This window comes from Entelurus aequoreus, linkage group LG15, assembly GCF_033978785.1.
Source record: "Entelurus aequoreus isolate RoL-2023_Sb linkage group LG15, RoL_Eaeq_v1.1, whole genome shotgun sequence".
Lineage (NCBI taxonomy): Eukaryota > Metazoa > Chordata > Actinopteri > Syngnathiformes > Syngnathidae > Entelurus > Entelurus aequoreus.
The window spans coordinates 31,051,653-31,061,920 of NC_084745.1; the positions used below are offsets into that span (position 1 = coordinate 31,051,653).

General features: G+C 39.6%; 1 protein-coding gene across 1 annotated transcript in view; it reads left to right on the forward strand.

The window, feature by feature from the left end:
- The window catches only part of cntnap2a (contactin associated protein 2a), a 541,273-nt gene that overhangs the window by 513,751 nt on the left and 17,254 nt on the right, over nt 1–10,268 (forward strand). The window contains exon 23 of the mRNA XM_062021878.1: nt 9,806–10,072. Within this exon, the coding sequence (XP_061877862.1) occupies nt 9,806–10,072 (267 nt within the window). The remainder of the gene's footprint in view (nt 1–9,805; nt 10,073–10,268) is intronic.

Sequence of the window (10,268 nt, forward strand, 5' to 3'; positions counted from 1 at the left end):
AGCATTGTTAAGCATAAAATGAGCAATACACTAAAAATATCAATACTAAAATAGTATTGCCCACTCAGGAGACCAAACCAATCAAAGTGTGCTGGCTCAGCCTATAAGGCAGCAATACTATATTAGATTGAAAGAGTGTAAAGGTGATTAAAAGGTTGTTATTAAAAGGTCCCATTCAATTTAAAAACACATTTGGAAGGTTGTGAATAGTTTTTTATGCTTTAGCTATGAAATTATTTGAATTATAATTAATGATTTGTACTTCACAGACATTATTTATCACGTTCATGTTTGAAACCTATTGACGGCGATAAATGAGGCACGACTGTTACCCTTTCCATCCTTTGAAACTGAGCTACTGTGTGGAACAATTTCCTTGTGGAGCAATAAAGTTTGCCTAGTCTAAAAAACAAAAAAAACCTCTTTGGTACAATCCTGATATCAGAATTGACTTAAAAAAAAAATATGCTCAAATGGACAGCATGGAAAGATAGGGGTATTACTAAACATCGTTACATAATTCATGAGAACTCCTTTAAACCATTCAATGAATTAGTTAATATAATATACCCAAGGTTGTTTTTTCATCATGCTGTAAAAAATAATACATATTCTCTGAAAGTATGACTTATAATAGCCACGAACTGGAGGATACACTTTTTCATCAGGATACAATTAAACGTGATAATTATTTTAAAAATAAAACGTATTTCTATTTTATGTAAATAGTAAACAAAGCAAAATAAAAAAAATGTCTAATCACAATACGCATTTGTTGACAAAGTGGTGACCCTCGCCCCATCCTTGTTTGTGAATGACTGAGCATTTCATGGAATCTACTTTTATACCCAATCATGGCACCCACCTGTTCCCAATTTGCCTGTTCACCTGTGGGATGTTCCAAATAAGTGTTTGATGAGCATTCCTCAACTTTATCAGTATTTATTGCCACCTTTCCCAACTTCTTTGTCACGTGTTGCTGGCATCAAATTCTAAAGTTAATGATTATTTGCAACAAAAAAAAATGTTTATCAGTTTGAACATCAAATATGTTGTCTTTGTAGCATATTCAACTGAATATGGGTTGAAAATGATTTGAAAATCATTGTATTCCGTTTATATTTACATCTAACACAATTTCCCAACTCATATGGAAATGGGGTTTGTACATACATACATACATACATACATACATACATACATACATACATACATACATACATACATACATACATACATACATACATGCACACATCTATATAGAAGAGAATATAATTTGTTTTTGTCATTAAACATGAGGGCATGATGCAAATACAGGTGGCTGAATGCATTTACAGTATGTACGTACAGTACAGGCCAAAATTTTGGCCACACCTCCTCATTCAATGTGTTTTCTTTATTTTCATGACTATTTACATTGTATATTGTCACTGAAGGCATCAAAACTATGAATGAACACATGTGGAGTTATGTACTTGTGAAATAACTGAAAAAATGTTTTATATTCTAGTGTCTTCAAAATAGCCATCCTTTGCTCGGATTACTGCTTTGCACACTCTTGGCATTCTCTCGATGAGTTTCAAGCACACCTGTGAAGTGAAAACGATTTCAGGTGACTACCTCTTGAAGCACATCGAGAGAATGCCAAGAGTGTGCAAAGCAGTAATCAGAGCAAAGGGTGGCTATTTTGAAGAAACTGGAATATAAAACATGTTTTCAGTTATTTCACCTTTTTTGTTCAGTACATAACTCCACATGTGTTCATTTCTTAGTTTTGATGCCTTCAGTGACAATCTGCAATTTAAATAGTCATGAAAATAAATAAAACGCATTAAATGAGAAGGTGTGTCCAAACTGTTGGCCTGTACTGTATATATCCCCAGGAATGTTAAAACCTGTCTTCCAGTGGCAATTCCAAATACAATTCCTGTGTTAGCAATGCATCAAAGCAAAGGGAAGAAACATGAACAAAAGTATGTTGTTTGGTCCGTTTCTGTTTTGCATTGTGGGCCTCAGAGACAAAGAAGGTCACACACAGACAAGCTATCAGACTCATTGTGCGTTGGAGACAAGAGACGCTTGATAGGACGCTAGCTGAGCGACGTCTCCTTCATCCCTGCAAACACCCCCCAAAAATCTACTTTTTCAACAACAGAAATCACTTCATAGCATCTGCAAGGTGTAATGGTTGTGCAAGCTTTAATTCTCATGACCTCTTTGTTTGCTGCAGTTGGCGGTGTAGATGTCAATGTGAGAATTACGTTGTATTGAAGTGGTATGGGTTGTGAAGACCACGTAACACTCAGCATACAATGATGCTGCTGCAGTGTCGTATTATTGACATGAATGTTTGTAAATGTTTATATCCGTGTGTAAGTGCGTCTAAAAGTAAAGCATGCAAGCAATGGTGGGTGTAGAATTGGCTGCATAATTTTTCCCTGCCTACATGAAGAAGATGAGACACGTATCGCAGCAGCAGCCGCAGACACAACCTTCTGTAGCCCTCAGCGCCTCCAATGTAAATATGTGGAAGGAAATGGATCCACTTCAAGCCAAAAGTAATAGACACATGGCGAAACAATTTATTCCGCCATTAGAGAAGCATGATTGCAGGCTTTGGGGCTCCTTGTACCACAATCCGACTTATTGTGTTTTCCGACACAATGTGATGACATGACTATTAATGCGCAAAATATTGTTTTAAGGCTGCAAACCTAAACCAAGGCCCCTAGTTGTCTTAACTGGCAGAAAATGTGATATTCAGCAAAAGATGATGCAATATTCTGTTTACAGAGTGCATTGCCGGACCGTAAAATATCAGAATGTTTCAAGAACTGCTAATCTGTTTTAATTTTGCATAGCAGGTATTTAAGCTTATCTTAAAGGAAAACTCATTTTTTTAAATGTTGCTCATCTTTTACAATCCTTACAGTATGTGAGATAAGAACACACGTCTTTCCCTTTTCCGTGCGTTCTAAATAGTAAAAAACTGCTAGTACAAGGAAGCTAACAATGCAGGTAATGGGAATTCACCTATTCTACCTGTAAAGCCCTCTAAAAAAGTTATTCCAAAATATCCAACAAAGTTGTATATACATGCTCTAAGTATGTTTATAAAGTAGTAACAGGCACATTCATGATAACACATATTTTTTCGGGTCATTTAAAAAATTACCACAAACTACATTCCTGGGTGCATAGCAACTATCAATCAATCAATCAATCAATGTTTACTTATATAGCCCTAAATCACAAGTGTCTCAAAGGGCTGCACAAGCCACAACGACATCCTTGGCTCATATCCCACATCTGGGCAGGAAAAAACTTAACCCAATGGGATACAATGAGAAACCTTGGAGGGGACCGCAGATGTGGGGAGACCCCCCCCCCCCCCCCCCCCCCCACCCACCCAAATGGGCGTCGAGTGGATCTAGCAAAATATTGTGAGAGTCCAGTCCATAGTAGATCTAACATAATAGTGTGAGAGTCCAGTCCATAGTGGGGCCAGCAGGAGATAATCTTCAGTGGAGACAGGTCAGCAGCACAGAGACATCCCCAACTGAAGCACAGATGAGTGGTCCACCCCACTTTGGACAGCTAGCGCCTCATCTGTGGTCACTGAATCTGTGCCCCCCTCTCCACGAAGGAGAGGGGGGCAGAGCAGAAAAGAAATGGCAGATCAACTGGTCTAAAAGGGGGGTCTATTTAAAGGCTAGAGTATACAAATGAGTTTTAACATGGGACTTAAATGCTTCTACTGAGGTAGCATCTCTAACTGTTGCCGGGAGGGCATTCTAGAGTACTGGAGCCCGAATAGAAAATGCTCTATAGCCCGCAGACTTTTTTTGGCCTTTTTTTGGTAATTCATGCGTTCTTTGAACGCATGAATTACCATGAATTGATTACGTGGACCTCGACTTAAACAAGTTGAAAAATTCGGGTGTTACCATTTAGTGGTCAATTGTACGGAATATGTACTGAACTGTGCAATCTACTAATAAAAGTTTCAATCAATCAATCAATCAATCAATCAAAAACACAGATTTCTTGCCCGGACATATGGTACAATACAATCAGCAAGATAGGATGGAGCTAGACCGTGTAGTATTTTATACGTAAGTAGTAAAACCTTAAAGTCACATCTTAAGTGCACAGGAAGCCAGTGCAGGTGAGCCAGTATAGGCGCAATATGATCAAACTTTCTTGTTCTTGTCAAAAGTTTAGCAGCCGCATTTTGTACCAACTGTAATCTTTTAATGCTAGACATGGGGAGACCCGAAAATAATACATTACAGAACTAACGCTACTTACGTCAACAACAACAACATAGAGATTGTGTTCTGTGTTTGAGAGCCAGCGACGACTACTTTTTGGACAAATGATGATCCAGAAGCAGTATTGCTAAGTGCTAAATGTGTCATCAACAAAATACAAAATATAACGGTCACTTACAATATACACTTATTGGGAAACAGACTGATGGGATGGTTGTATCTTTCAGCACAAGACTTGTGCTGCCTGTTTGGATCCATCCATTTTCTACCGCTTATCCCGTTCAGGGTCGCTGGAGCCTATCTCAGCTGTATTCGAGCGGTAGGCGGGGTACACCCTGGACAAGTCGCCACCTCATCACAGAGCCAACACAGATAGACAGACAACATTCACACTCACATTCACACACTAGGGCCAATTTAGTGTTGCCAATCAACCTATCCCCAGGTGCATGTCTTTGGAGGTGGGAGGAAGCCGGACTACCCGGAGGGAACCCACGCGGTCACGGGGAGAACATGCAAACTCCACACAGAAAGATCACGAGCCCGGGATTGAACCCAGGACAACTCAGGACCTTCGTATTGTGAGGCACATGCACTAACCTCTGTGCCACCATGCTGGCCTGTTTGGATCCATACTGCATTAACAAGCATCTCACCAGAATTCAAACTTTTCCAAACTCAATGACCCTTTCAGCAGCAGCTGCTGGCGATACCTCTTGGCTGGGGCACTGCGACCAAGGTGCTGTATCACTACGCCAGAAAAGTAGTTCCTCAGTGTTAGCCCTTACAACAGCTTTAACAACTTGTTTAATGTGCAGGTCCCGGCATGTAAATGGAGCGTTGCTGGTGGATTCAGAAGGTTGTGCAGCCCTTTGAGACATTTGTGATTAAGGGCTATATAGTAAACTTTGACTGACTGATTGATTGATATGTACAGATTATGTGTAACATTACTAACTTTAAGTAGTGCAGTCTCAGGCTTCTTTTGACATTTAAAGTCAATTCCCGTCATTAGATAAAGCATGTAGAACAGTGTTATTTAACTAGCAGCCAAAAACTTGGGAGACAAACATTTTTGAAGCCAATTCCAAAAAACACCAGAATGCTCCTGGTGTATATAGGACCTTGGACCACGGTACAAACATTGTCAGCACTGACATCTTAACCTTGCCAGCAAACACTGGTTTCCAAACTTGTGTGGGATTTACATAACTGAGGCATTCCTTAAGGCACCCCTTTCAGACCTCTGATTTTTAAAAAAAAAATTTTAATATGATTTATGTAACTAAGGTGTTGCTGTAGCTCGTTTACTTCAGATCCAGTCAGTAGTCATGTGTTCAACTTCTTTAGTCATACTAGTGGTGTCCCTCAAGGTCCCGTTTTAGGTCCTCTTTTCCATCATGCGGGCCATTCAGTTTAAAAACTTATGAGAGGCCAACATTTTTGCAGCGGGTTCTTAAAAACACTTGAGGGCTGTCGTAGAGATGGTCTTTGACGAGCTTTATTACAGAAGGTCCTTAACAGCAGCAGACAGCTCTTGTAACTCCAGCAAAATAAAAAATACCAAAATCCAATGTTGTACAGAATTCACAAAATAAGACTAATAGCAAAGGTAGAGATCTGTCCCACTGGTCCTCACCGTTCTGGAAATATGGCTTTCAACACAATTTAGTTGGAAATCCCTGATGTTGAAGATCACTTCTAGTCCATGTCTTTGCTGTACCTCATCAAGATAACATCCTGCAACTCAGGGAGATTTTAGCAACGTGCATATGAAGCAAGCTTGCATGTTTGAACCCATCAGTGTGTTCCCACTGGCCACAGCTGAGGTCCATGTTGTTTAAAGGATTTTGTTATCTGCCTGTGCAAAGTCATCTGATCAGCAAGATTGGCTACATTCCAATTCCTTGTCGCGATGTTTGGAAATTGATTTCCTGTCTTCCATGGAGCAGCTGGTTAAATATTTGGTGTTGTGACCTTTGCACGTTCTGTGTCGTTCATCTCGCATAGCCTTGTTCGCGTGCGTATGAGTGGTGACGCCCCACGTGAGTCCCGATCCATGTCAATGCTACTCCAAGAACCGTGTTTTTACCAGCTGCTGTTGCTGCGGCGGGGTGGGGGCGGGACTGCACTGCAGAAAGAGGGAGGGAGTGAGAGGTCCTTAGGATGCACTGAGATCTTCCATCAAAGGGCAGGAAAGAAGAGAGAAGCACTGAGCAGGTTAGCGTACACACACTAATGCCATATAACAACTATTGCATGTATACACAATGAAGCATGTTTGTGTGTTTTAGTGTGTGTGGGCGTTTGTATATGTGACAAAGAGCTTGTTTGTCAACGACTTTTGCAGCTTGATGGCCCGAATTATTAATGCTTCAGCTGTGTAGCAAAGACATTTAGTGACTTTGCAGGGTGTGTGTGCAACATGTACTAACTTTTTATCCCACTTGACTGTTTGAATCGCTCTTACATGCAAACAACATAATACAGTAATAGATGTGGAAATGTTCCTTCCATTTTGCTGTCATGTGTTTTTGTTTTCCTAGCCTATATTTTCCTTTTACATCCCTGCATCAGCCGACATTTGTTGCCACGGCAACAGCCCTCCTTTTCCTCTACGACCTGCATTTTCGTCCCCTTTCAACCTTTTTATTTTATATTCTCACCTTTACCGCCTCCCCCATCTTCAGCAACCATAATAGAGGCAGCCACACCCTCCCTCTATGCAGATGCATCCATTGTACCCCCTCCCGTCGTCCTTGACCCACATATACCAGCCCTGTTTTAGAGAAAATCCCCCCCAAAACCTAACCCCCGTTTGCCTCCACCATGAATTATTCATTTCACACACAGTAAGTAACCGTGTGGCTATTGTGTACGTCTGGGGCCACATATGGTTTATGGGGACCACAGTGCAATCATAGCTGATGACATATTTCATCAAACCAAGTTGCAATCATGACCTATGTGTTCGGTGCTATTGTACATGTGATGTTGATTAGTTTGCAAATCCCCCTGAGGAGCAAAGGTAAGCCAGAAGAATGGATTGTCAGCATGTAAGATTAAAGTGTTATGACAGGACAGAATGACTTGTTAATATCCACAGATGACATAATCTTATTACCTCTAAATCCCTGCTTGCAACCCTGCCCATGCACACATGCTTACCAGATGCTTGTTACATTATAAATATTATGTTTCATTACAGCAGCGTTTTCCAGAATGTTTAGCTCAAATGAGCAATATGCTACCCACCTGGGGACCCAAAATAACTAAAATAGGTCCTCTTCTGCCATAACATAGGGCTGCAATGACTCATCAATTTAGAAATAGAAAAAAAAAAATCTCCAGTTTTGTTAACTGTTGCTTTGGTTATTTGTTTAATGAGTGTAATTAGTAAAAATAGCTAAAATCATGACCGCATGAAGTGCTCGGAACTTAAAATACACTGACATTGTTTCTGCACGGGCGCTTTCATAAAGCGCACATGAGCACGGTGGTGTGTGGCTGCTGTTTTTACATGTTAAAAGTGCAATTTCAATGTTAATGGGAAAATAATGAATTAAGGTTATGGCATCCTCAGCTCAGGTTATTTCAACAATTTACCATTAAATATGCGTCGGGCAATACATTTTTTTAATCCGATTACTCAATTAATCAAACCAAATAGTCGATAGATTACACGATTACTGAAGTAATTGATAGCTGCAGCCATAATGACATCCGCTAATAAAAAAGTACAAAATGTATCAAAAAGTATATTGCCAAAAACATTATGCTTCATCATAAAAATTGCGTACATTCTTTATTTAATCCATATATGTATACACCAACATTATATTGTACCATTATTATATCACATTAACACATTTTACTAGATTAAATCGTCTGGCTAATATAGATTTATTTTCATGTAAATCAAAAATAATATTTATAAATTTTATCATCCTGAAGAATAAAACATATTATTTGTTATACATAAAGTAATTTGTATTGTATTTTAAATCAATATAATTATTTTGCGGTGAATTATATACAATTATATTTATATATTTTGTAATATTTTTATTAAAGAAAAAATTTTAATTCCACATTCCACATTATTCCCTATGCAATTGTTTCTGAGTGTTATATGTATGTTAGTATGTAATATAACTTTTTTATCTGTATTTTATGTATTGATTGTATTGTTATGATTGAGTCGGGTTTTATTTTGTTGCTAGTAATTGTTGGCATGTTATACTTTGTCCAGGGACAACAGTTGAAAATCAGCTCTGTAGCTAACACTGAAATATTTATAGAAATGTTTATAAATGTGTGCTGTCTCTGTATCAAATATATTAATTTAATTGAATAACAATCTTCCCCCACATTACGCCTGATACTCTCTGCAGTTGGATAAACAAGCTGACTACAAGAGTAATTATGGTTAATTACATTGTAAATATGCCAATCAAATATAGAAGTACACAGTGTAAGGCATCCATTATGTTTCCTGCAACGCACTTCTCTTCAGGGTCCCCAAAAAGAGCATCAAAAAGCTCCAGTACATTCAAAACAGCGCAGCGAGGATCCTGACGAGAGTGCCAAGCAGGATCATATCACACCTATTCTCAAATCACTCCACTGGCTCCCTATCGCATCCCGTACCCAATTTAAGATTAACCTGCTAACTCATCAATACATCTACGGCAACGCCCCCTCCTACCTCAAGGACGTAGTTTCCCCTCAACTTCCTACCCGCAACCTTCGCTCCTCAAACACTAACCTCCTCAAACCCATCAGGACAAAGTTACAATCTGTGGGCCGCCGGGCTTTCTGCTCAACCGCGCCCAAACTTTGGAACGCTCTTCCCGACCATCTTAGAGCACCACAGTCAGTCGACCATTTTAAGAATGGACTAAAAACCCACCTTTTTAGCATAGCTTTTATCTAATTTCTCTGCCTTGTTTTTAAATACACTGCTTGCTTATCTGTTTTTATCCAGTGCTTTATTGCTTTTATTTCTATTTGTATCTATGTTTCTGTTGTATCTAGTGTGTATCTAGTGTGTGTCATGATTTCATTTCTATTTTATTTTTTTATTATATATACTTACTTTCTATTTTTATTTGTATACTTTGTCGCACTTTGAGATTTTAACAAATGTAAAGTGCGTTACAAATGTAATTCATTATTATTATTATTATTAAATAGAAGAAAAAAAAAAGCTGCACTTTCAGTTGTTTACTTTTCACCGACACTGTATGCAAAGCTGTTAGACGAGCCCAAGAGAGACAGCTTATTAGTATTCATGGCTGCGCCTCTGCAGGATCAACACATGTCCGCGCATACATGAGACAGAGCGTTTTTGTATTTGTAATCATTATTCATAAAAATGCTACTTATCTGTATTCCATTCCTGTGTGGTTTCCTCCTCCACCCTTTTTTGCACACACTCATCTGCATATTTCCCCAGATAGGATTGGTAAGTGTGTTTATACTGATTGTACTGTTATGCTCTGTGTCCTCTTCCCCCCTCCTCTCTGCAGAAACGGGGCACGTGGACCCATTGGTGATCGAGCGTTACAACACCCCAGGCTTCATCGGCTGCTTGTCCCGGGTGCAGTTCAACGGAGTCGCCCCCCTCAAGGCAGCGCTGAGGAGCGGCAGCATTAGTACGCAAGCCACACAGACGACTGCAGCTGCTTCGCCGGCGTCTTACCAGGGGAAACTGTTGGAGTCCAACTGCGGGGCATCACCTCTCACCATCCCACCGATGTCGGCCGCAACAGACCCCTGGCATCTGGACAACACAGGTCAGGAGTTCATCAATGCAGTAAGCATTTTTGCACAGGAATGTGTGATCAGTTTAGATGTTATTGATTCAGGGTACGGCTGTCTGTCAGGTTCAAACACCAAACTATATATCAAACAAGACAAGAAGCAAGGAATCACACAGAGACAGAGTTCAATTTTGCTCATGAGGAGAAACGTATTGTGCTGCACACTCAG